Source organism: Symsagittifera roscoffensis, chromosome 5 (assembly GCF_963678635.1).
Source record: "Symsagittifera roscoffensis chromosome 5, txSymRosc1.1, whole genome shotgun sequence".
In the NCBI taxonomy this organism is placed as follows: domain Eukaryota; kingdom Metazoa; phylum Xenacoelomorpha; order Acoela; family Convolutidae; genus Symsagittifera; species Symsagittifera roscoffensis.
In genome coordinates this window covers 19,476,278-19,503,552 of record NC_087066.1, presented here as the reverse complement: position 1 = coordinate 19,503,552, position 27,275 = coordinate 19,476,278, and the positions used below count along the sequence as shown (strand labels likewise).

General features: G+C 38.3%; 2 protein-coding genes across 2 annotated transcripts in view; both read right to left on the bottom strand.

The window, feature by feature from the left end:
* The window catches only part of LOC134846055 (pyruvate dehydrogenase E1 component subunit beta, mitochondrial-like), a 428,722-nt gene that overhangs the window by 152,002 nt on the left and 249,445 nt on the right, over nucleotides 1–27,275 (bottom strand). The window lies entirely within an intron of this gene.
* LOC134846642 (short transient receptor potential channel 4-like) lies at nucleotides 1,322–16,173 on the bottom strand. Its single transcript, XM_063864027.1, has 18 exons — nucleotides 15,955–16,173; nucleotides 15,232–15,400; nucleotides 14,602–14,749; nucleotides 13,186–13,352; nucleotides 12,693–12,956; nucleotides 12,066–12,269; nucleotides 11,150–11,294; nucleotides 10,789–10,932; nucleotides 8,217–8,312; nucleotides 7,863–8,002; nucleotides 7,539–7,619; nucleotides 5,220–5,408; nucleotides 4,849–5,018; nucleotides 3,779–3,945; nucleotides 3,048–3,079; nucleotides 2,633–2,821; nucleotides 1,722–1,952; nucleotides 1,322–1,507 (listed from the first exon to the last, which is right to left on the bottom strand). The coding sequence occupies exons 1-18, from the start codon at nucleotides 16,041–16,043 to the stop codon at nucleotides 1,322–1,324; spliced, it is 2,811 nt and encodes a 936-aa protein (XP_063720097.1). The 5' UTR covers nucleotides 16,044–16,173.

The following is a 27,275-nucleotide window of genomic DNA, read 5'->3' as shown; positions in this document are numbered from 1 at the left end:
CCGTCAAACGTGAAACCTCAGTTCGAAGTTCTTCGGTCAACTTCGCAACTCTGTTCAGACGGTGACGATGGTAACATTTCTTCTCGCTCAAATTCTTCGATATCATCTTTTCGACGGAAAATGCAAACGACTTTCTATGGCAGCTCAATCCGTCATGTTTCCCAGCCCAAGAACTCTTGGGAGCATTGCGTTAGAATATCGCACTACACTTATCAGCCAGACATGCCTTCGAGCTCGGACCACAAAGCCACATCAGTCGCAGCTGACCACTCCAAGCAATCCCTAAAGTTCGCCGCAACATTCCACCCTTACGGGAAAAAAACAGGTTTACCGTGCCGACAAGTAACTCAAAGTTGCCTCCAATAAAACTTCCTGCATTAGCATGAGCTGTTAACACTTATTCTGAAAACTTTCAGTATATTATGTCTTTCAGTTATTGAATTTTTTTCAACTTCTTGTTCCAAAAAAATTGCTCTGTCACCATATTTGCATCTAGTGTGAAAATTTAGTCATTGTTAGTTTCACTCAAGGTCATTGGTGCCCGGTTTTGCACATTTCTTTCGGTCTTTCGGTGCTGCAAATCTCTTGCTCATTCTCTATCAATTTATGCAAGATTTCAGTTGACATACAATTTTTTTTGTCGTGGCATTATTTATTTAACTATTTGATACTTATTTATTTCTGCTACAATATCAAAATAAGTCTTGGTTTTAACTTTTTCGACTTAGTCTCTCAAACCACCAAAGAGGTGAAAGCCAAGAAAAAAATTAGTCGGCTCTGGACCATCGAATTTAACTATTAGCCTGTAGCGAATTTGGTGGGGTTTGCTGATGCAAAACGCTGTCTACCTAAAAGGTCCCATTTTGACAATTTCGCCCTTCGTTTCCGGCCGATTGTCCCTAACTTTTTTAAAAGTGCCGCTCCAAAAAATTCTAATGTTGAAGGGAGTTAGCGCTCGGCAAAACACAGTTTTAGTCAAAAATTTATGGCCTGTTTTTTCAAAAGTTTTGACACAGGGGACAGAAAAATATGGCAAAATAGGTCAGAGCTCGGAATATCAAATTGGTTGAAAAATTTCAGATAATCTTTGAAAAACCTCAAAAAATCCTGGATCTGCCCCTGATAGCACCAGCTTAATCCGGTCTGATCAGCAGGTTATCTTTATATTAATCATCATCCATAAGGTGTAGAAAAAAGCCATTACAGTGCTCATTTATCTGCTCTAATACACATAATACAGCCTTTTTTCATCCCACCCCAACCCCATCATCAAGAACGGCGGAAGGACAGACATTTTAATTAACGTAATGATCACTACTATTTATGAACTGAACATTGTATCTATGTCTATGTCTCCCCCAATGTTGAGTCCGTTGTGCTCGTTTAGGAGCCGAGTGAGCACTCGCGAGTTGATTTCCAGAACTCCCATCAGATTAGTCATCAGGGCTCTGTCCTGCTGTTGCACGTCCAGGAACCGGTCCTCTCGTGTAGTGGACACTGGCTGAGTCTGAAACAAAAAGTAAATCTAAATTCGCCGAATCAGCCTTTTGAATTTCAAAATTTCAAATAACTATCGTTCTGAAAATGGAAAAGCAAGATTCATTTCATTTACTTTTTATAACATTTTAAAACAACATTTATGATAATTACACGGCATCTGGCCGATTTTTTTTGAAACTATGTCTTAGTGTCCTCAATGAGTTTTCAAAATACTGGCTAACCGCAGTTGCTTCTGCCTGCCGCACTCTATCTCTGGCCGAGTTTTTACTCAGTGCGTCCAGCAACTCGTATCTCAAGGAGGAAATGTCATTCTTCAGATTCTGAATGTCATCCTGAGTGACCAACTGTTCCTCGTCGTCCTTCTCCATGTTCCGCAGGTATCTCTCCCTCATCTCTTCCAGGAGGGCGGGGAAACGGGCCACGAGAGCGTCACGCTGCTTGAGTATCGCTTCCTAGACGAAAAAAGTAGTGGGTCATATTTTTTGAGTGTATTTAAAATTTATATCCCTCAGCTTTACAACCCCCCCCCCCCCCGCCCCGCGTTTCTGTGGTGTCTAATTAAGAATCTCCGCCCCTAACGAACTACAGAGAAAGAGCTCTAGAGCTTTCTATTGAGAATTCTAACTTTTCCGCGTTCTGATTGGTCGAAATATCAACTAACTTAATCTACTTAACAATCTCCCCCCTTTCTTGAAACGGGGGAATTGTAAAGCAGATCCAAAATTTTTCATTTCTTTTCAGATTTTCATGAAAAAAGTCTTTGTACAGACCACATCATATTTTCAAAAGCGAGAAGAAATAAGCAAACTGGATTATTGCCATTCAATGATGCTTATTTCAAGCATTCTTCTCTTATCAATAACTAGCTGTATAGCTAATTGCGGAACTCAATCTCCCAAATCAAGTTACATATCTTAAATTTCATTTTCTGTTCGAGGCTCGTTCAAACTGAAAAAAAAACTTTTATGAAAGCTGAAATTTGAATACAATTCTGAAAATCGTAGTTTTGAAGCTCCATATTCAAGCACACACTAAGCTCTACAATCAATTTTGCATTTAGTCGACTAAGCCATAACAGACCGACGAAGCCTTATCATAAATGATCTACACTTAATAAATTAGTGCTGCATACCTGTTTTGGTTTTGCCCATATGAGGTACTTTTGGTTCTTGGTTACCCTGTAGAGGAAGAGGGCGGACCACTTGATCAGTTTCCTCACAGTGGGGAAGATGTTGAAGGGGGGAGGGGCACACTCTTCTGCCTCTATGAATCTGGAGTAGATCTGACTGCGCACGAACTTCCACTCAATGTCTATGTTGGACTAAACACATCTGTTTCATAAGTAATCCTAGAAACCCTCGAAAAGATTTTTGTGCATTATTTCATTTTTACACTTTTACATCTATTTGTTTTTTTTGCCATTAAAAACCTCTGTTAGACGAACGGAGAGTTACAAAATCAACGGAAATCTATCCGTTCAGCTCTAATCTAATTATGTGCCGAAATCTAAGACATTCAAAGTGCTAAGAATAGATCTAATTTCTCACCTCGATGTTATCCAACGTTTTAGTGATCATTCCTGAATAAAATTTTTTATCCACATCACTGAAAGGGCAGACCATCATAATAGCCACCCCCATAATAGATTTTTTCTATCGGGGCTATAATTTGCTGAGGGGCTACTATGTATAAGAGCAGAAAAAGGCTGAAAAAATTGGCCCTTGCAATCAAGAATACTCCGACTAGATCTCTCCCGTCTAAAAATTTTCCTTGCCCACCCCCGAGCACGTACCCAAAAAATGACTCCTTCCACCCTCAGAACAAACATGAACCCCTTTAGTACTATATTACGGCGCTCCTTTTCGGCCGAGGGACCCTTGAAAATGTTCTAGAGCAGCCTTCAAAAATAATACTAACTTAGAGGTGGAGCGCCCAAAAGACGGATTTTTGTCTTGTTTTTTTTCTTCAAAATGTGCCTGCAGCGCAGAAACTTTTAACAGGATAGGGCATTTATAGTGTAGTAAGTTGCAAGACCTCGGAAATTTTTTTTTAGTCAACGTGAAAAAGTCAACAAAATTATCGATTGGAAAATCCGCACCCTATCGAGAAAATCTTAGATCTGCCCCTGACCTTTTTCCAGGTTCTCGGTTTCTAAGAAAACTATACGAGTCGGTATTTTTGTGGTCTTTCAAGTAACTGCCAGTATAACCAAAGGAATACTACCTCCTTGTCCCTCATTTAGTCATATTCTGTTAATGTTTTTTTTCGTCCAACTGACCTATGAGCACATTTAGGAGAATAACGACCGCAATGAAGTTATAGGCTATGAAGAGAGCAGCCGACACTAGTTCATTGAGGGTCCACGAGTCGAATATCTTGTCCAAATAGGCGATGCTCGAGTAGCCGAAAATGGTCCAGTACAGCTGGTACATGCACCCAAACAGCCTAAACAGCGCCATTGACTTCAACAACAGTAGGCTTGCTTACTCAGTACAAGATCTGAAGGTAACAAAAATGACAACCACGTACCTGCTAAATACTTTACGCGTTAATATGAGTTTTTTTGGGAGAAACAAAAATTTTTGGAGGCTTTGAAAGAAAAATTACAAAATTTAACTTGAAATGCAAGTTATGTCACATGCAGGGGCGGATTTAGGGGGATGGCCGGGGGGAGGGGGGGGGGGGGGGCGGACGCCTTCTTTTTCCTCAGGGATTCGACCACCTGCCGACCCAAATGGTCCCCCTTTGTCTTATTTTGAGATATCCGTTTTTGGCTGGCCGACCCTAAAATTTTTCAAAAGGCGCCTTTGGCGCCAATATATACTAATTTTGAAAGGGGAGCGCGCACCAAAAAAAAAAACGCAATTTTTTTGTCCAAATTTTCAAAAAAGTGCCTAAAAACGCTTTTATTGGCTCGTTTTTTCAAAAAATTTTGCCTGCGGTTCAGAAAATTTGGTCAAAACAGGGTCTCTTCAGTGCTTTGAGAGAGCTCGGAAAATCAGTCTTTTTTGAAAATCCAATCCCCCCCCCCCCCTCCTCGAGAAAATCCTAGATCCGCCTCTGGTTACATGTCATATAAGTCAACTTAAGTTAATGAATTTTGTAAAAATAAAATTTTCGGATGAGTTCGGATTGTTGATATTTAAAATAGATCTTGATCTCTTCAAAAGAAAAAAGTGTAGCTCAGCTATTTAAAAAAAAACATTTTTTGGCTTTCGTTAACTCTAATAACTCTATATTACGCAATAAAACACTATATTACGCAATAAAAGAAACTAGAACGTAATAAATCAAACGTGAGCAAATTTTTTTTGAGTTTACGTAACAATTTTAAGTAAAAAAACTTACGTGAGAAATGGAAACTCTGTCCCACTCACTCTATTGGCCAGTTCATCATCACAGGGGACGACTGGATCCTCCACTTTGCATGTGAGGGAGGCCAGATAGAGGAAGCGCCAGATGACGGCATTGATGGCACCAGCAAAGGCCAGGTAGATCAGGATGTAGAGGAACGAGAACTAGAACAAGCAATGGTTAAGTGGCTAAGGTATGCGCTTCTCACACAGAAGGTCGGTGTTTCAATGCCATCATGTTTCATCCTCGTTGTCTTCATTTAGGCAGCAAGACTCAGCCAGGAAAAATACCCAAATGAGCAACAAAAATGTTTGGAAATAATGTCCCAAAGGTAAATTTCTCAAAGGAATATCTCAAAGGATAACCTTGAATATCTCCTCAAAAGAAGCACCCAACATCATCTGCAGCTTGCCCAGTTGCTGACTGGCTCTGAACCACCACATGATGCGCAGAAAGGCAAGTAGGCTCCCCACCCCCATCACAGACTGGTACACTAGCAGGGGGTTGTCAAGATGCCAGCTGAATGTTGGCGTTCTCTCCAAGGATTCAGGGCTCTAAAAGCAACCACACACTTTTTGTAAGCCTTACAGTGAAAAAAATGGACAAAAATTGTCAAACATTCAGGATCGGAACAGTACAAAAATGATTTGATTTTTGACCACTCGCGGACTAGATTCTCTAGGCTAGATACCCTGATCAATGTCACGCCGGATATAATCCAAAATTTTTAAATTAACTTTATTCTAGCAATTTGGGACGAAGAGACTCAAAAAACTGATGTGAAATAATTAGAAACAGAGAAAAAAAGATAGAAATCGTAAAAAAGGCAGAAATCTAAAAAATATATATTTTTCTCCAAAAATTTCCCCCATGAGCAACTTAAATATGTTCAAATATATAAGTTTAGCAAATACTTTCTCCAGACTAGTTTACGATTTTGAACTAGCAAATTTCAACTGATTAATTTTACACAGTCTGAACAATAATGATGCCCTGATTCTGATATAAATGCTCTGATCCCCTCAAGAGATTAATTTTCCCGTGATTTTTTTCGAAGTTATGGGAGTTGCCAGTTGCCAACTCTGGCGAATTGAGATCAATAATGCGCGTATTTATCAATTTTATACTACCGCAAAATAATCTTTCTGAAATCCAAAAATAGAAAATCGGTTTTACTAGTTTTTTAAAATAATTCAATTGTGAAATGCTTTGCAAAGTTATAATGATTTGAACTTGTGACAACTTTGACGATAATCAATCAAATAGAGATAAATATGGCGCGATATATTTTGTTATGCTGAAGCATGAATGGCGATTTAATCCAGCTCAGAATTTTTCCAATTTTTTTAGACAAAATGAAAAAATGAACTCAAAACAAGAAAACTCCAATAATTTGAAAAACTTCTACAGGTTTTTAAACTAAATTATCAAAAAGTTTTATTATGAGTTTAATAAATCAAAAAATTTTACTGGAAAAATGAGCTGACGCAATCAAATCTAACGTTCAGGAACTGTCAACAAAAAAAATTGAACATACACAGCAGAACGAAAGCATACAAACTCCCTCTACATAGCAACCACAATCGCACTTTCAATATCTAAATTTGGCCATTCTTTTGGAAAACGAAAACATTTTAACTGAAAACAATTAGTGCAGTCCTGTTTTGGATTTTTGAGCAAAAAAAAACAGATACCTTAACAGGCGGTCGATCATTCTGGAGTCCGGCCGAAAATGAGCAATCTTATTTCAAATTAGAATAATTTCTGAGCCAAATTTTTTCTACAACCTAGGTTATGTGTTGATGGAAAACAACTCTAACTAACTATTCCAAATTATTCAAATGTCAACGTTTAAACTCCCATTATTTCCAGATTGCTTATCTCTACTAAAAGTAATTCCTAAATTTCTTAGCCTAGCATATCGATGTTTTTCAGATGGTAAAAATATCAACAAAATATTTGAAATTCATTTGGAGAAGAACCACCTGAGCACTAATGTTCCGTCATTTTCTTCGGATGGTGGAAAAACTTAAAAAAGTTTCAAATGGGTTTGTTTCAGTCAGGAAACAATAAATATGAGTTTTTCATTTAAGTTTTGATGTCTTTCATGTCTTTTGTGTCCCCCATTTTGGCCGACAACAACAACAATGTACGCGTAAATTTAGAGGAGGCGCTCGCCGATGCAACTTTTTAAATCAAACCTCAGTCGAAAAAGGTCGTCAAAATTTATGAAGTTTAGGAAAGCCTCTCCCTTCCTGAGAGATTGAATATATGGAATTTACATATCTGGCATAAGTTTTGTCGACTTTTTTCGAATGTGGTTTGACTGAAAAAGTTGCATCGGCGCATGCCCCCTCTAAATTTTAGCTTACAATTTTGTTGTCTGTCGGCCGAAATGGGGGACAGGAGAGACACCAAGGGGGCTCAGTAGTTTGACTTTTTTTAATGGGCTGACTTTTTCCTCAAGTTGCGCACAAGTTTCGCATCTATGAGCTCCACGTTTGTAGCATCGACCCCCTCAGGACCCAAAAAAGTTTCGCAAAAAAAATCGAAAATTTTGATTTTCCGCCCGAACTCACCTAGACCCACCCTTGATTTAAAGATTTTTCCTTTCCAATATAATAAACACCATAGACATAATATCGTGATATTTTTATTTATACTTTGTAACGTGTGAGTCATACCTGTCGGGTCTCGTTGCCCACTTTGTAGATGTAGACAATCGATGGCTGCTTCTCCGCTATTTCGAACACGAAGGCCACGTCCTAGCAAAAATAGAGAATTTTCCCCAGGGAAATATTTTTCTGTCACTTTTTGTAGAATTAATTTCTCGAAAAAAGTTAAGCAACATTCATTGTTCATTACACCATTCAGTCTCATCGAAAATAAAAAATGCCCTTTGTATTTTCCAATTCTACGCTTCTTGTTGTTGCTTTGAAAAAAATTTGCGGCAGAGTTTGAGCCCATTTTGATATGAGATAATAATAATCAGTTGAGCCATTTTATACCGAGTATGTGTCGATGAATCGGGTGAGGAATGCGACTGCGAAGAGGGAGTTCATGCCAAAGTCCATGAGGTGCCAGTAGTCCCGCACATAGCTCTTCAGTCCCACCACCCGCAACTCACTCACCTCTATCCAGATCTTGCCTAGAATTGGAGGCTTCAAAAATGAGAAACACTTGTAATTTGGAAAAAAAAATAGGGTCTAATGACTGTTTTGAAGGCTCGGAAAATCAATTTGTTCGACAAAAACGCCCACGAAATTTTGAACGGTTTTGAAATCGCTGCGACCTCCAGTTTTTAGTTTTTTTTAAGCAAATTATAAGTGAAGGAGGATATAAAGGAAAAAGGTTATTCGGACCTGCGATCCAGAGTAGCACAAACACCTCCTGCCATTCGATGCTGCTGCCATACTGGAACTGCTCCAGGATCTCCTGGTACTCCGACTCCGCGTCTTCTAAAACATAAAGAGGCTTCATTAAATAGTTAGCTAATCTGTTTGTTGTTTCGAAAACAAATTAATTATTTCTCCTAATTTCTCCAAAATCTTAACCAATTTTAATAGAAAATACATAACCGGCTTCTGCTAAAATATGAGAGAAAATTGGTGTCGGTTTTTGTGCGTGGTGTGATTTGAGAACTATACAGCCGCGTGTAAACCTAGTGAGTTAAACATTATCGACAACATTTGTCTCTGAGAAAAAGAACGACAAACAAAAACAAAAAAATCAAAATTTAAAAAAAAGTTTTTTCTTATTTTTCTGCACAAAAAGTTTTAAATTTTTTTTATAAAACTGTTGTCAAGTAAGCAATTATTTATACCTCCAAAACTAGTTCTATACATAGTAAGTTTTTATAGCCTAAAAGTCTATACAAAAGTAAATTTTCATATAACGATTGTTACTCGATCGCTTTACTTGCTCGAAATTAGACGAAAAATCAAAAACTTCAAACTGATTTCTTTCGAGCTGGGAAAATTTTTATAGAAATTTTTAAATATTTTTTGAATCACGACTGAAACAGCCTTAATATGATATATCACTCAAACCAGTCCAATGATTATTTGTGGTACCCAGGAGCGGATTTTTTTTTTTTGGGGGGGGGGGGGGAGTGGACGCTCTCTCTTCAAGGATTCGACCCCTTGCCGACCCATAAGGTCACCCCCTTGTACTATTTTGGGATATCAATTTTTAATGACAGACCCTAAAATTTTTCTAAATGCGCCACTCAAATATATATTAATTTTGAGGGGGGAGCGCGCGCCGAAAAATTTCACCAGTCGTAAAATTAAAACGGTTGTGAAAAATTGGACCAGTTGCTTGCGCCGGTGGTAACAGCAAACATCAAAAATGTGGAAACTCAGTCGATATAGTTTCAACCAAAAAAGAATAAACCGAAAAAACTCAAGAAAACTGAGCTGAATGCATTGCTGATTTTTTCATAGAAACTTGATTGGAAAGATTGGCTCAGAAAACGGTCTCAGGGGGTGTTTGGGTCTTTGATTCTATGGATAGAAAAAACCTCCACATAAAGGCAAAGTTTGACCAAAACAGAAACACGATTAAAATACAAATAAAATTCGAACCATCATCAAAGCTTGCATAAAAACTAAATATGAAAATATTGACAACGAGCCTAGAGGAAGAGTAATAAATTTCATTAAGAAGACATGGAAAAATTAACCAAAACCAGGAAGCCAAAAAGTGAACATCATTGAAAAAGCTCAAATGATTGAAACAATGAGTGAATATCAGTTTTTTTGAAAACCCGGGCTGAGGTGCTCGACTCGTGATTCGACCGAAACGGTCAAACGATGTCTGTTTTCGACTTTTTCAGTCGAATGGTGTCCGATTTCAACTTTTTGAGCCGAACGATGTCGGTTCTCGACTTTGTTTGACTTTACCGGACTTTGTTCGACTTTCTCTGACTTTACCGGACTTTGTTCGGCTTTATCTCAAAGTTTTCGCTTCTACCAGGAATTATTCGAACCTTCCTAATTCACGATGAAATTCGGACATCATTTGACCGTTTGTGTCGAATCATGTGTCAAAAACCTTAGCCTGGGCAGCAGAAAAGTATAACAGAAAATGTCACAATTAGTTTTTGCAATTTGCCTCTGTTTACAGTCTTGTAAGCAAAAAACATCTGACAAAACTCAATTTTTCTCTAATTCCGCTCACATTCGATCATTCGACCCTATGCAATTCATGATTGACCCTTTCGACTAATGATTTAACCCTGTTCGACCCCGTTCGACCCAAGATTTGACCCCGCTCGACCCATGATTCGACCCTGTTCGACATATGACTCGACCCCATTCGACCCATGGTTCGACGCCGTTCGCTTCATGATTCGACACCACTCGACCCATGATTCGACCCCGTTTGACCCATGATTCGACCCTGTTCACTTCATGATTCGACACCGTTCGACATACGACTCGACCCCGTTCGACCCCGTTTGACCCATGATTCGACACCGTTCGACATACGACTCGACCCCGTTCGACCCATGATTCGACCCCGTTCGACCCATGATTCGACCCTGTTCACTTCATGAGTCGACCCCGTTCGACATATGACTCGACCCCGTTCGACCCATGGTTCGACACCGTTCGCTTCATGATTCGACACCGTTCGACCCATGATTCGACCCCGTTTGACCCATGATTCGACCCTGTTCAATTCATGATTCGACCTTGTTTGACCCATAACTCGACCCTGTTCCACTCATGATTCGACCCTGTTAGACACATGATTCGACCCTGTTCGACTCATCATTTGACCCTGTTCGACCCATGATTCGACGTGGTTCGACAAAAGTCTTCGTTCGACAGTCTGAATTTGCGACGAAGATCGGAGTCCGTTCGACCGTTTCGGTCGAATCATGAATCGAGCACCTCAGCCCGGGAATGAGAATAAAGAGCTATTTACGTGGCTGTAGGCTCTGGTCTGACTGGATGTTGATCTGCATGGTTATGAGCATGGTGAGGAAGACGACATAGCAGGCGAAGTTGGCCACCGCCTTCATCAAGGGGAACTCAATGTAGTAGTCCAGTCTAGTAGGGGGTAGGGTACCTTGAACCGTCATGGCTTATCCGACTTTTAACCTCATATATTTGAGCAGAAATACTAAACTTCAAAAAGCTTTAATATTGTCTGTGGCGTGTACTTTTAAACAGTTGAAACATTAACGAATAACGAGTACATAATACTTCAGATGCAAAAAGACAAAATGTGATAAAATACTGCAGAAAAAAAAACAAACCAAGTCTTAAAACATTTGGACACTGACCATAGACGACTAGCCAGACGGGGCTGAGGATGAATAGGAGGCCACTGATGGCCAGTTTCTCCCCTGAGGTCTTGTGGCGCCAGTTCTTGAAGCCCTGGAAGAACTTGTCCGATAGGGCCTGCTGACAGTGCGCATGGGCCACGAACTGAAACGAGAAACAAGATGGGCGAGATTCAAATGACTAATGTCTCAAAATCCTTTATATAGTTTAGAGCAAAGAAAAGAGGACAAAAATGAAGTTATGCAAATTGGACTCATCTGCATTGGCAGATAGTTGGGTTTAAAAAGATGCTCCAAAATGCCGTGTTTGATGGTACTCAAAAACTCGCGCATTAGATGTCAATGACTAGCAAACGTTTTTTAAGATGTCTGTTTATTTTCACTAATCTAAGCAATTTTCTGAATAGCTGCGCATTTAATCATTATTAACAAGGCATCCAACAATGTCAAAATGACAGAATTTTGTAGAGTTCTGTATCAAAAGTTAAATGAAGTACAGGAGCAAATAGTCAAATCGCAGGATACCGCAGGATCAAATGATCAAAAATCCCACCATAACCAATAAAGCCGAAACCATTTCTGCATGAGTCTTGAGTATATAGCATGATCATGCACAAACTAACATGTTAATTTCGCTAGATCCTGCATGATCTTGCCTGGCTTCGGTAAGATTCTCCAAGATTGGATCACTGGGCCCCCGCATAAAACTATAGTTTCATGCGAGGGCGCAGTGATCCAACCTTGCAGAATTTTGGCAAAACCGGGCAAGATCTTGTTAAATTAACATACAAAATCAGCAGGGTCTTCTCAAATTACCATTTAAGTTTGTGAATGCTCATGCAATCTATTCAAGAAAGCGTGTATGCGTTTTATGTTATTACATAAAACGCATACTGGCCTCCTCGATTGAACTGACCAGTTTGTGGTTGTGTTCGAGTGCGTAGTGTAGTCTGCAGAGTGGCTCCCCCACCTGCGTCTTGTTCGAGTTCCTCTTCTTCTTCAGACTCAGCAGCACCATGATGTCCTCACTGTTCTCCACTGAGTTGACCAAATCAGCCGCCAGTTTCTCACACCTCTCTTCTAGTTCACTGTACTCGCCCGCGAACTCAACTTCCCCTGCCTAGAGAAAAAAAAACATGCTCAATCGCATAATTGTTCATGACCTTTTTAAAGGTCGACCTGTTTGGTTTCCGACCTCTGCTCAAAAAGTGACACGAACAAAAAATCTAAAAATTTTTACAAAATTTTCAGGAGCAATTTATTGTGCAATTGTGGTGTAGTTGTGGCGTAAGTTTTGATTGATTAAAAAGCCAAAAAAAGCCAAAAAAGCCAAAAATGTCAACCCAATTTGAGAAAACGCGTATAAAATTTTTTAAATTTACACGTTTTGTCTGGATATTTTAAATCAACAGTATTTGTGTCGCACCTTTTACCTTAAATTACGTGAAAACCTCACCCGAATCCAAAGCTTTGCCACATCTTTGTTGTAACGAACAATATATTACAAACAATTATGGTTCTTAAACTTTTCGTGGAGTCTAACCATAAGCCATCTACACATGTGTGACATCTCGAACGCCTGCATGACCGGATCCTCTGAGGTCAACACCACATACGAGGGACAAGTCAATGCCCTCATCAAATCCAATCTGTATCTGGACTGAGCCAGGGAACTCCCATCGATAGAGGGCATCTCCAGTTTGTTCGACTTGTAGTCCAGAAGCAGCTGGATGATGTCGACGTCGTTCCGGTGGCACGCGAGTAGGAGAGGAGAGCTGCCTTTTGGATACACTGCTGTCTTGGCAATCTGGATAAAAGTTTTCACACAATTTCACTGGATGGGAAAATGTTAATTTTAGCAGCAAGGAGCGGGAATATGCTTAGACAGGCTGGATAGCCTTTCAAAGACCCTCTTCGAATCGCAGAAACATCCATTAATATATGATTATTTATATTTTTATTAGGATTATTATTATTATTATTATTATTATTATTACGATTATTATGATTATGATTAGTGAGAGTACAATTAATACCTGGTTGGGGTCTGCCCCCCTCCTGAGTAGACTGAGAGCTGCACTCTGGTTGCCTGCCTTGACTGCACAGTGCAGAGAGTCAGACAGGTTGATGTCCTTCTCCTGCAACAGTCTAGTCAAGATATCTTCCTGTTCATTGCGAATCGCATATGTCAGAGCTGTGAAACCTGAACAGACGCCATTTTCTTTTCAAAAAGCTTAAAATGATTTTTTTTCGTCTCCAGGTATTTTACTGGACCGAGCACCGGGTATAGGTTTTAACAGATATACTGACACGTTTTCAGTTATTGACTTTCGTAAGTCAAAACGGTGTTTCCCACTATAGCTTCAGATTTTGAAGATGAATGAAAGGTCAGCAACAAATATATTTACAAATCCAAGTGCAACTAAGCGCATGGTTGTGATTTTTTTGCTAAAGCTGCAGATAGTGGAGATCGACCGGGTAAATCCCTCATTCTCGATACTGAGAGAGTCGTGCGAATTTGCCGTGTGGAGCCTTAAGCGGCCACGGTGTTTCTGATTGTCGTCATAAGATTCTCTACTGAATCGCCTATTGAAAGTTGGACAGAACCTGAAGCGTTCATTGACCGAGAGAGCAAAGCAAAAGTAAAGCATCATGGATAAAATATGATGAAATCAGCCAAAAACTTTTGACATTGAAATAAATTAAAGGCAGCGGCAGAAATATGATGGGGAATTACACAAAAAGGGTTGATACTGAAATTTATTTGTAGGCCGAAAGCGGCTATATCTACTATCAGAGTAGCAGTATAAATAAATGGAATCGATTTAAGGGTAGGTTTAAAAGTGGCCATACCGTGTCAGTAGCATGAGAATGGATGCAAAAATTAATCAGGATTAAAGATTCTGATAGTAACAAAATAAAGAAGCAGAATCGATTAAACAGAAGAGCAATTCAGTGAAACTAATGAGACTCTGAATAAGGATAGTAAAACTACGGAGTATGCCTGAAGCGTCCATACATAGCAGCAAAGGATAATCTGCAGAATCGCATAATTTTTTGAAGGTCTAAAACAGTCAGCTAGCACAGCTCATAGATTTAGCATCAGTAACAATTTTTAAAATTGAGAAATGTTGATTACAACTTTTAGTGAGAGTAGTTCTGAAATATTGTGCAGGCTGACGAATTCTACCAGGACGGACATGTAAGCCGTCAGATGATTTTGCAAACCGGATTTTTTTTTAAATTGAAAGTTGTGTTGGTCTTCTAGACGTTGGTAAGGAGGTTTAATCGTCCGATTGAGTTTCCTTTTGCCTTCAGTACTCGACAATCAAAAAGTATTAAACGCATTGTTAACAATAGACTGTTAAAAATAAAACAATTGTTCAAAAATCTCTTGAGGAATTTAAATGTTTTTCTCTGGACTTTTATTGGAATTGAAAAAATAAAGCAACCTCTCTGGTTTCTGTGGTTGATGTCAAATCTCCTGCCTGGCTTGGACAGCATCTCGTCCACTGTCTTCAGATCCCCCTGTTTGCATGCATTCGTGAACCTACTCTCCAGACTGTCCACTTCGCCACGCTTTAAAATTGCCTGCCTCACCTATGCAAAACAACATGTTTAAATTTATTGGATCTGTATAACTCGTTCCCCTCCCTGTTCTAAGAGAAGAGGGGGTCTGCTTCTTGGTGCAACATTCACATATACAGAGCTAATGAATAAGAACTTTTTAGAGGTGCATATTCTTGACATGTAAGAAATGAAGAACAACAAAGATTACACAATGATCTTATTTATATCCAGCTTAAAGTTGAACATTTACCTATGTTTTTTTTAATATGTTTTGAAATTTTTTCATGAATTGATTTCGATTGAGATGGTGCTTGATCTATAAACATTTTCTAATATGATTTCTTCAAATTGTTTTTCTTTAAATTTTTTCGAATGCCCATAAAAGAACCAAAATATTACCATTTATCAAATCCGCATTCATGAAATTAGTTAACATTTTAGTGATATTTGAAAAATAATAATAATTAGTTAGTTAGTTAGACTGAGAAATGATGAGTTGAGATAACATATACCTTCTGTAGGAACTCGGTTTTGCCACTTGGCTTCTGGGAACTGGTCTCTTCCACGAACTTCTGAGCGATGTTTATGGCAGACACATCTGTGGCGGGGGAGGGTGCTGCGGCCGAGGAGGTGGAGGGGCCAGATACACTGCCCCTAGGCTGACTACTCGCATCACTCGGCCTGAACAGTCTCCGAATTATTTTTATTTTGAGTTTTTGTTTTGAACTTGCAAGGAATTTATCTAGAAAACTTTCGAGAATCAAAACAAAGCAATCAATTGTGCAAGTAGCACACAGCTTCAAGGTTTCGATTTTTTATCATTTTGCCGCGCAGTTCAACTATGATTAGCCTCAAAATTTAGTCTAAAAGTTTATACCGTGAATAGTATCTTCAATTGCAATATAATCAAAAAGCAACAATTGGGAATCGTTTATTTTTTTGGGATCTCTCGTTTTGTAATTTTTCATTCAGTTCGAGTCACGACAGAAATGGTTTTAACATCCTTTGTTCGACTCCATACGAAGTTTCTAGGAAAAAGTTGATTATTTTGCACGGAAAATGGTCCTAGTGCAAAGGTTGCCTGTTACATAGGTGACCTATCGATAAAAAACTGGATGATGAATACAAGTCTAGAAGGAAAGAGAAATAAGTTCCATTGAAAAAATTAATTTATCATTTTGCAAAAGAAGAAATCTTCACGATCGATTTTCTAGTTTTCGGCTTTGAGAACTTACCGAGGGGAGGGGGAGGGGGACGGGGTGCTGGCCCCATCGGATCCATTGACATCACCCATGTCCACGTCTATAGTGTCATCACCTGGCATGCTCAACTCGCATAAAAGTCAAACGGCAAATGTTCAATTGGCAGAAATAAAGTTAAAAAAAGTCAAACAAAAAACTTGAAGGACATCTGCTTCTGCAAATAATTGATAGTTATTGGAGCTGGAGATAAAAAATATCGAGATGGCAGTTGGCCAAGCATTTCATTTTATTTGTCAGTAAGCTGTAGCACCATGGTTTCAAATTAAATGCCGAAATAATTAAACACAAAATAATGTTAAATACAAACAGATGAGTTTTTATATTTTTGGTATGCAAACTTTTTGCTCAATGTAGTGCAAGAATTGATAATCAGTAATTGATATTAATTTTTAAGTATGCTTTTGGTTGGAGAATTTTAAACTTGAATGATGCCTGAACTGTTTTCTCTCGAACAAAGAAAAAATAACTATTTTGAGTTTTAATTTCTTATAATTGAAACTTTGTTTCCAGTTTCTATCACAATGTAAAACAGCAAAAAAATCTTCTTTTGCCAGAAAGCCGTCAGTTTTATTATCCTACTGTTTTCAGTAGTCTATCTAGCGTTCACCGAAATTTTTGTACTGTTTTTCTATTTAAAAAAAACAACCTTCAAGTCAGGACAGGTGCGGTTTTGTTTAATAATTTTACCTAACAAGATTTACAAAAAAGCTATTCAAAAACTCAATAAGCAATAACCAAACAAGCAGCTCAATAAGCCATTCGAGCTTCATTTCTCTGCCTTTTGATGAAATTATGCTTTGTTCAGAAACGTATTTTTTGGTTGAAATAAAGACCAATTGCGTACCGCGCCAAAAACTAAAAATGCAGCCGTCAGAAAACTAAGACAGTTCATCATCCCAACTGTTAGAAATTGAGTGATGCTTTGAAAAAATAATAAAATAAAAAATAGTACACTTTTTTAAGTTTCCGTTAGTCGAACATTTGGTAGATGAAGTATATTTGACCTGGTTTTTGTAATAATTTAACTGCAGTTGAAAAATTTTCGGAAATTGGGGGTAATGGGGTCCAATTATTTTTTGGGAACCTCGGAAACTGAATTTGATCTGACTTATAAATATTTTGAAATTGGCGCGCTTTTTCCACAAAAACCGCATCTGAAAAACATCTTCTAGGCAGGTGCCAGGTAACACACTCGCCTAGAGGAAATCCATATATTTTTCTTCTTACATATTAAAAATTTTTTGTAATGGATATTCAGGGCTAGAAATGAGTGTTTGAAAAAAATGGCTTACTGAAAAATGGAGTTGAATTTTTTTGTTCGTAGTTTTACCTAAGCTACCGGGAAATATAGAAATCAACTGATTAATAAACTTTTAATTCACTTAGCGCGTTATTTCAGGTTTTCTACTACTTTTTGTATCAATTTTAATTTTATAGCGCATTATTTTCAAAAATGACCAGTTTAAAAAATTGATTGAAAGTTAAACAAGCAAATGAAAGAAAATTGAAACAAAATCAAAATCTTTGAAAGTGACTGAATTGATTTCTATAGTTCTGTTCCAACAATTATTAGAATATGTTCAACCAATTTATAGAGTTGTGTTGAAAATGTGTTTTGTTCCGACCATTGAAAATAGGGAAGAACTTTGTATTCGGGCGTGTTTTAGTTTTTTTCTTTTTTCTTGTTTTCAACGCAAATTTAGGTACCACAAACAATCATTGGACTGGGTTGAGTGTTATATCTCATCATCTGTTCAGTCGTGATTCGAACCAAAAAAATTTTAATGAAAGTTTCCCAGTGTCAAGAAAAAATGGCTCAATGTTTATGATTTTTCGTCTATTTTTGAGCGAGTAGAAACATAAAACGTTTACAATAAGTTAATTATGCTTAGTTTTAGTTTTACTCGAGTTAAATTAGTTTTTGGAGATTTATGACGCCATTTTGGGAATCAAAACTTCATAAATTCAAAAACTATCTGCATTTCGTCCAGTTTGCGTGTTTCACTATTGTTGTCAAAAGTGTCTATTTTTTTCGGTCTTTTTATCACACCACCCAGAAGTAACGACCCTAATTTGAAAAAAAAAGTTTTTTTTTGTGTATGTGTTTTTTAAATACTCTGGTCGTAACATTCTGTGCTACTTGCACAGTAACACGCTATCCTAGTTTTTATAACGTTTTGACCCCTAAAACCTCCTTTTGGGCGCACGCTATTTATTGAAAGAGATGTTGATTTGGTGGCTATACTAAATACAGGAATAGGAGCTTCAACACAACCCAACGGATCAAGTAGTAAAGCAAACAAAAATATATTCTCGATTTGGTAGTAAAAAGCAAAAAAGGGTATCCTTGAGCTCAAAAAACTAGTTTTATCTTATTCAGCAGAATTTTACAGGGGCAATACAATTGGTCTAAGTCTCCACCCTCTAAATGAGAACTATGAATAGTGACTGTACGAAATTTGTGAGGTATATACTACAAAATATTTTACCCAAACATGCAAGAATTCAGACCCCTAGGATCCTCAGGGCCGAAATTATCTTTCATAGGATTTTTTGTTTTAAAAAAAGCTACAGGTCTCAACGTTGTAAATTTAATCAACTCTAATCTTGTAGGCCGATCATCATTCCAGTTATTTTTTACAGAAGTGAAACGGCTTCCCACAAACATAGCTATCCGAGTTAACAGACAAAGTATTAAAGGAAACCCAGTGAGTAAAAACTGACAAATAACTATGCTGCGTCAACTAAACTCTCGTTGAACCGGAAAAAAATTGTTGTCATGAACACATTTTGAGCTAAAAAGATCTATAACTCTCTTTTTTTTATGTTTCTGGAGAGGAGGGGAAGGGACGCAATAAATAAGTTTCTTCTCAAGCGACGCAAATTTTGGTTTCTTAGCCGATGAAAACTAAGCCGACGACTCTTAGGCCGAATGAGTCTTAGAGCGGAAAATTTAAAAAAAAAACCACGGCTGGTAATTTGACAAATTACTGCAACAAGTATTTCACAAAATCAATTACAGTTAAAATTGTCTGCAGTACAAAAAAATTGCAAGGTAGAAATTAGGCTGACATACTAGATCGACTGATAATAATAGGACGTTCGATAACACAGCAAACTTTTTGAAACAGAATTTTTCAGTTTGAAAAAAAAAACAGATCCTGACAGTTTTAAAACCAAGTAGTTTTGCCATCCAATTTGCAGTCATTGCTTCTAGTACAGCGGGTCTCAGGTTGAAAGAAAGTTGACATTATTAGAAATCAAGCTCTCAGTCATTCAAGTGATTTGATCAGAAAGCTGTTGACTCGAAAAAGTCTTTATTCCGATTTGATAGCCCTCGTCAACCGCCAGAGTAATTGAAGCGTAAGCAAGCAGGCAAGCTAATCAGGCTAAAAAGTCATTTAATTTTAATTGAAGTAAACTTCAAATATTTTTTTCTGATGGTTTTCATAATGAGTCTGTTTATCTGTTTCGCCACAAAACTGCTTAAGACTTTCGGAAAAGCAAGAATTTGGAAAATTCCTGCTTTCTTCTAGATAAAAGCATTATTCTTCGAGATATGAGCTTTTTTTAATGCGTAACACATAGTATTTTATGCCTTGAATTGGTTTTCATTGAAACTCAAAAAGATTCAATTTCTTCCTACATAATTTTTGTTTTGACTTTTGTAACGAAAATGACGGAATATTTGTGCTCGGATGTTTTTTTCTTTAGAGAAATTTCGACTTTTTAACTAGACATTTTTGACAGAATTTTTTAAAAATCCTTCGAAAAGTATTGTTGTCCTGCTGAGCTTAAATCTGAAAAAAATATATTTCACCTGTAACCAGTAGCGGAATTAGGGGAGGGGGTGGGTACGGGGGGCGGACGCCTCTTCTTCCCACCTTAGGGATTCGACCCCCAGCCGACCCAAAGGGTCCCCCTTTTGTGCTATTTTTGGATATCCATTTTTGGCTGACTGACCTTAAAATTTTTCTTCGGTGCCAATCTATACTAATTTTGAGGGGGGAGCGCGCGCCGAAAAAACGCGCAGAAAATTTGGTCAAATTTGGGTCTCTGTAGTGGTTTCGGCGCAGAAAATTTGGTCAAATTTGGGTCTTTATAGTGGTTTCGGAGAGCTCACAGAATCAATTTTTGAAAATCCCCCACCGCCCCCATATCGAGAAATTCCTAGATCCGCGCCTGCCTGTGACCATTTTTTGTAAAGTTACGGGATTTGAAGGTAGCCATTTGCCAAATTTGGGACAATTAACGCGCTATATATTTCGCGCTATTAATGCATCAGCGGAGATTATATCCGTGTTAGAAATCGTTGCTTTGATACGAGCAGTCTTGTTTTTCCGACTTTCGATACGAAAGTAACGGAATATTTGTGCTCGGGGTGGGTTTTTTTTCTTTTTAACTTTCGACTTTTTAACTAGCCATTTTTGACAGAATTTCTTCATATCATTCGGAAGCCATTGCTGTCTTGAGCTTAAATTTGAAAAAAAAATTTACCAGTGATCCTTTTTCGTAAAGTTATGAGGGTTTAAAGATTGCCATTTTGGCCATTTTGACCAATTTGGGACAATTAACGCGCGATATAAATCGCGCTATTAACGTGTAAGCGGAGTTTTAATCCGTCTTAGAAATTGTTGCAAATTAATTGAAAAAAGCTTTTTTGCCATAATTGATTTGTTACAAGGAGCAAAATCTATTGTTTTGTACTTTATATGGCGTGTGGGGGGATGGTTTTTACAGAAAATTTTTTTAATTTTTAGAAAAAAAGTTTTTCATTTTATTTTGTTCATTTATTTTTTTATGTTGCTTATGTTATTACTGCTCCAAAAACGTCAAAAGGCATTCGGAATTTTCAGGGCTTTGCCTTGATGCGAGTAGTTTTGTTGTTCCGACTTTCGATACGAAAGTAACCGAATATTTGTGCTCGGGGTGGGTTTTTTTCTTCAGACAAATTTCGACTCTCTAATTAGCCATTTTTGACAAGATTTTTTGAAATCATTCGGAGCCATTGTTGTCTTGAGCTTAAATTTGAAAAAAAATTTCACGAGTGATAGTTTTTTGAAAAGTTATGAGGGTTTACAGATTGCCATTTTGGCCATTTTGATCAATTTGGGACAATTAACGCGCGATATAATTCGCGCTATTAACGCGTAAGCGGAGATTTAATCCGTCTTAGAAATCGTTCCAAATTGGTTGAAAGAAGCTTTTTTTGCCATAATTGATTTGTTACAAGGAGCGAAATCTATTGTTTTGTTTTTATATGGCGTGTGGGGTGATGATTTTCATAGAAAAACTTTCAAATTTTAGAAAAAAAAAAGTTTTTCATTTTATTTTGTTTCATTTAATTTTCTACATGGTTTATGCTATTACTGCTCCATAAACGTTAAAAGGCAATCGGAATTTTCAGGGCCTTGCCTTGATACGAGCAGTCTTGTTGTTCCGACTTTCGATACGAAAGTAACGGAATATTTGTGCTCGGGGTGGGTTTTTTTCTTCAGACAAATTTCGACTTTTTAACTAGCCATTTTTGACGGAATTTTTTTATGTCATTCAAAGGGTATTGTTGTCTTGAGCTTAAACTTGGAAAGATATTTCACCTGTGATCTCTTTTCGTAAAGTTATGAGGGTTTAAAGATTGCCATTTTGGCCATTTTGACCAATTTGAGACAATTAACGCGCCATATAATTCGCGCTAATAACGCGTAAGCGGAGATTTAATCCGTCTTAGAAATCATTTCAAATTGGTTGAAAGAAGCTTTTTTGCCTTAATTGTTTTGTTACTAGAAGCGAAATCTATATTTTTGTACTTTATATGGCGTGTTCATAAAAAATTTCAATTTTTAGAAAAAAATTTTTTTTTTTTTATATTTGATTTAATTTTTTTTATGCTGCTTATGTTATTACTGCTGCTCCATAAGTCTTAAAAGGCAGTCGGAACATTCAGGGCTTCGCCCTTATCCGAGCACTCTTGTTTCGTTTTTAAAATTGAAAGAAATCAGAGGCAGTCAGGAAGGTTAGTGATTTGTCTTCAGTAGTATTTAGTGCCTTTGTTGATTTCTTGTGCCTCAAAACAAGCTTGTAGGTGATTGAAAACCACTTAGCCATTATTGGGGTTTTGTGTGAAGGCTGTTGTATTGAGTAAATTAGTTCATTTCTAAAGCTGTCAATCAAATGTTCACTCTTGGTGCTAGACTAATTCATAAGCAGGTGTTTGTCCTTGGAACAGTCTGTCACCCTTGGATACTGTTTCTAACCACTCTTTATGCTAACTTTGCAAGATTAAGTTGACTGTATTTTTATCTCGGAATTAACAATTGCTCGACGATCGTTTTACCTTCTCGACATGGCGCAGTCAGCAGGATTAGGTAGGAGGAAGAATCCACTGGGCATCACGGGATTTTGGCCAGCAAAATGCACGGAACCGCCAATGATGTGGGAATTCTGGATTAACAGATTCCAATGGGGAATGGTCGCCAAGCACTCACTAAACCCAATGAACTTTTATTTCGCCGCGACACTCACAGCCGCACAAATTACTGACTTGCCCGCGGAAGTAGACGGAAAAAATCGGCGGAAATCAGAAATGGTGTTGATTTCGAACCTGTATTTGTGTTTGGGGGAAAAGGGGCAGGATGAACTGCACAAAAGACGACCACACCTGGACCTCCAGACGATTCGTTACCCACGGATGATAGACGCGCTGGAAACGGAATTCAAGAAGGAAAGGAATGAAACATATGAAACATACCAACTCCTTTCTCGTAAGCAATTTATTAATGAAAGTCTTGAGAAATTCCACTCCGTACTCAGCGGATTGGCAGCGCGGTGCAATTTTGGAACATTAGAGGACCGAATACTAAGAGACGTATTCATTGTTAATATGAATAATCGGGATGCACAAAAGGAACTATGCAGGTCGACGAAAACACCTGAGGAAGTGTACCGGATTGCTCTCTCGTACGAGAGGGGTAGCAAGTATGCATCCTCATATGTTGCCACGGGACCAGTGGGGGCCACTGGATCATCATCAGGAGGCAGAGGAATCCAAATAAAATCGGAACCAGTTGGGATAATCCGGGGAGGTTACCGGAACAATCGTTCAAGGGGCCGGGGCTCTTACCAAGGGCGAGGATCGTATCGAGGAAGAAATCCCCCCAATAACAACAAATGTTATAACTGCGACCAACAAAATTTCACCAGGGAACATTTGGACAGATGCCCAGCAAAAGGGGTTACATGCAATTTTTGCCACAAAATTGGCCATTTCGAACGAACCTGCAGGGGAAAACGTGGAAACCAGCGAGGACAGGGAGCCGTAGGAATGATACGGGAGAATGTCGACGATCATCACCTAGAAAATTCGGCGGACGAAGAAGCATCAGAACATGCAAGTTCCATTGGATGGGTCAATAAGAATCCAGTGGTGCACTTGTGGGACTCAAGCAGTTCCGACGGGGATTATATGGTCATGGCCATAAAACGGAAAGGAGTAACAGAATTGAAAGTTGCTGGGGCACAATTGCCGATCAAAGTCAATGGAAAACTCACTCGAGTGTGGATCGATAGCGGATCCCCAATTTCCATCTTTACCATCGGGGAATTACGGAAAACTTTGGGAACATCAGGAGTAAAACTGGACAATCTTACGGAGGAGGACAATGCTTTTCGAGATTATGGAAACAATCCCCTACAGATGATTGGAACAATGGCAGTAACAATACAATCAAACGGTTGGAAGATCCATGCAAGGATAAAAGTGATCGGGGGGAACCGACCATCAATAATTGGAAGGGATCTGATGCCCCAACTAGGACTCCAGTTGGTGCAACAAACACCGGGGGACCAAATCATGTCCATTGAAGAAGGCAGTCACGACGCACTGGAACCGGAGAGAGAGTTGGATTCGTGGCAAACATACTTCAGTAAGCAGTTTTCAAATCTTTTTAGCAGGGTAGGGAAAATAAGAAACTACAAAGTACAAGCCGAATTTTTTGAAAACCTCACCCCAGTCCAACAGAAGGGGCGTCGAGTCCCGATTTTGTTGCAAGAAAAAGTGGATGCCGAAATTGACAAATTATTGAAACAGGGTCATATTGAAAAATTATCTGAATGCTCGGACAAATATTTTGTGTCCCCAATAGTAATAACAGTAAAAAAGGATGGATCCGTAAAGCTGGCACTAGAGTCGAGGGAACTAAATAAACAAGTGCATAAGAATAAATACCAAATGCCGAATATCGAGGAACTAATGGACACGGTTGGGCAAACGATTAGCGAAAAAAAAACAGGGAGACACATATTTCACAACAATGGATTTGGCCAACTGCCACTAAATGCTGAGACGAGCATACAGTGCAATTTTTCTCTCATTGGAGGCCGTTCGACGGGTACATACCGGTTCATAACCGGATTCTATGGCCTCACTACAATGCCCGCGGAATTCCAACGCGCAATGGATTGTATACTCGCCGAATACCCGCAAGCGCATGCGTTCATCGATGATATTTTGGTCGTAACCAAGGGAACGGCAATAGACCACATAGCAACGGTAGAGAAAATTTTAAAGAAACTGGATCGTGAAAATATGTCTCTAAAATTGACAAAATGTAAATTCGCCCAACGAGAATGCGAATGGCTAGGACATAAAATAACTCCGACTGGAATTACTCCATTGGTTAGAAAAACAGAACCAATAGAGGCGCTAACGCCGCCACGGACCTGGTCGCAATTAAAATCGTTTATGGGGTCGATCCATAGTTTGCATAAGTATCTGCCGGCATTGGCCGAATCATCGGCACCGCTGCGGCCCCTATTAAGCAAAACTAATGAATACATTTGGACACCTGAATGCCAGAACGCGTTCGATAACCTGAAGAAACAAGTTTCAAACATTGTTGAATTACGGCACTTTGATATCCACAAGGACATTCGCATAGTGTGCGATGCAAGCCATAACGGGCTCGGCGCGGTGTTGGAACAGTTAGGACCAGAAGGATGGCGCCCAATTTCGTTCGCGTCGCGATATCTTAACGAAGCGGAAAAGAAATACTCAACAAACGAATTGGAAATGTTGGCAGTTGTGTGGGGGCTGAATACTTTAGAAATTACATACTGGGCCGAAGTTTTTTGATCGTTACCAATCATAAAGCTCTGATATTCCTTTTGAACAGTAATAACAAGAAAAATAAAACGATGTTTAGTCGTTTAACGCGCTGGTTAGATCGACTAATTCCCTTTGATTTTCAAATTGAGCATAAACCGGGGGCTAAAATTGGTTTGGCGGACTATTTATCACGTCATCCAAGTAAAGAAGCAACGCCAATTAGTACGTATGATAATATGTTCACGGTGGCAAAGATCAACCTAATTCGCACTGCGCTTGGCTTTAATACATCCAAGGGACCTAATACATCCAAGGGATCTAATACATCCAAAGGACCAATTTGTACAGCGAATAAGAAGCATTCTATAAATAGACTGGAAGTTTCGTCACATAACGATTCGGTAGAGGGCGGCAAAACATGTAAGGGGAAATCAACCAATCAGATGCTAACACGTGGTTTAAGCCGACGGCTACGCGAAATACGCACTGGATTAGTTGGGGCTATTATTCAATCAGAACACAGTTGTTCAAAATTATCTGAATCCAATTTTCAAAATCAATCTTTCGTTACATCCAGCCCTCAAAATTTTAAATCACATATCAACATGGACCGCAGCATGCACAAATGGCAGAAATTTCTTAAACAACATCCAAGCCTAAATAGTAGTAGCGACGAAATCGAAGAATTGCCCCCAAATGTATCACTAGAAGCCATCACAAAAGAGACAAAATCAATACGTACAAATACAACTCTCTCGTTACCCTCGGAATTCAAAGGAGAAACAGTACCACCAGTGGACCCAAACCTTGTATGTATGTTAATTATCCCGCGAAATTGTAAGATCGTTAACAAAACTACTTCATTACCTGACCTGTTTAATTTAAAATTCATAGAATCAAATTATGTATCGGACCCCCAACTGAGCGCTATTCGCGATCTCATTGTTACACAAGATCCTGAAGTTCATGAAAAAGTTACTCAAATGAGCCGTTATCATGCTCAATTCGTCAATGATTTCTCAGTTAAGGAAAATGTAGTTTGGATGGATGATAAATTAGCAATTCCAATTAGCTATTTAGGATGATAAATTAGCAATTCCAATACTGAGAAACTTCGTTAAACTGTTCTAACCCAGGGAGAGGGTGAGTCATTAGTGGCTTAAAACTCAATCGCTATCACTGACCAGTGATCCTTTAGCTGTTAACAAAAAGTCGTCATTATTAAATTCTGAATTGTATCCTGAATTGTAACATGAAGCTAGTAATTCTTTTCAACTATCTATGATCAATCAACCACCTATTTTCAACCATCTATTTCAGTCATTAAAGTCAACCAGCGAAATCATTTCTACTTAACTAAAGTTTTCATTATCGAAGGAGAAGTGTTGTATTGAGTAAATTAGTTCATTTCTAAAGCTGTCAATCAAATGTTCACTCTTGGTGCTAGACTAATTCATTAGCAGGTGTTTGTCCTTGGAACAGTCTGTCACCCTTGGATACTGTTTCTAACCACTCTTTATGCTAACTTTGCAAGATTAAGTTGACTGTATTTTTATCTCGGAATTAACAATTGCTCGACGATCGTTTTACCTTCTCGACAGGGCAAAATTATTTCAAATAATTTTTTAAGTTAAAAAATTTATTCGTAAAAAAGTTAAAATAGTTTAAGAAAAGGGAAAAGTGGCTGAAGAAATCCCTTTTTATTTTACTTTGATTCGTTGAACTAGTTAAATTATTGAGACTTCTAGGTCATTAGGGGAATTCTATGATAAGCTATTTTTGAAATAACCAGAATTGAAACTGCTGCTCATTTGATTACCAGAAGCCCGTGAAATAGACGAAACTTTTATTTTAAAAGCATACATCGACAATTTTTCAGAACTCTGTGTAAAGAATTGTATAATAAGCAATTTTTTGCATGAAGGTCAACCCGTTTTATTTCAATACCCTTCAGCTATAAACGAACACTGACCTTGTCCTATCAAAATTTTTCCCAATAAAAAAGTGTCTTTTTTTTCAAAGCGCTTGCCCCTTCTGTGGCACGAACATCCAGTGTAATTTGCACAGCCATCAAGTACACTTGCTTAGATTTTAAACCAGATCAATTCATACAATACTCGTCGGAGAAACTGAATCATCTTCTCTCATATTATACTATTTTATCGTATTTACAAAAATGTAGCTAGCTTTA

What these genes read in the sequence shown, in the direction of transcription:
- LOC134846642 (XM_063864027.1), bottom strand. Translation starts at nt 16,043, where the DNA reads ATGCCAGGTGATGACACTATAGACGTGGACATGGGTGATGTCAATGGA. An exon ending in TCGAACACAACCACAAACTG is followed by an intron (nt 11,295 to 12,065) that starts GTCAGTTCAATC and finishes TTCTCGTTTCAG; the next exon opens with TTCGTGGCCCATGCGCACTG. An exon ending in TGTGCTACTCTGGATCGCAG is followed by an intron (nt 8,003 to 8,216) that starts GTCCGAATAACC and finishes CTCCAATTCTAG; the next exon opens with GCAAGATCTGGATAGAGGTG.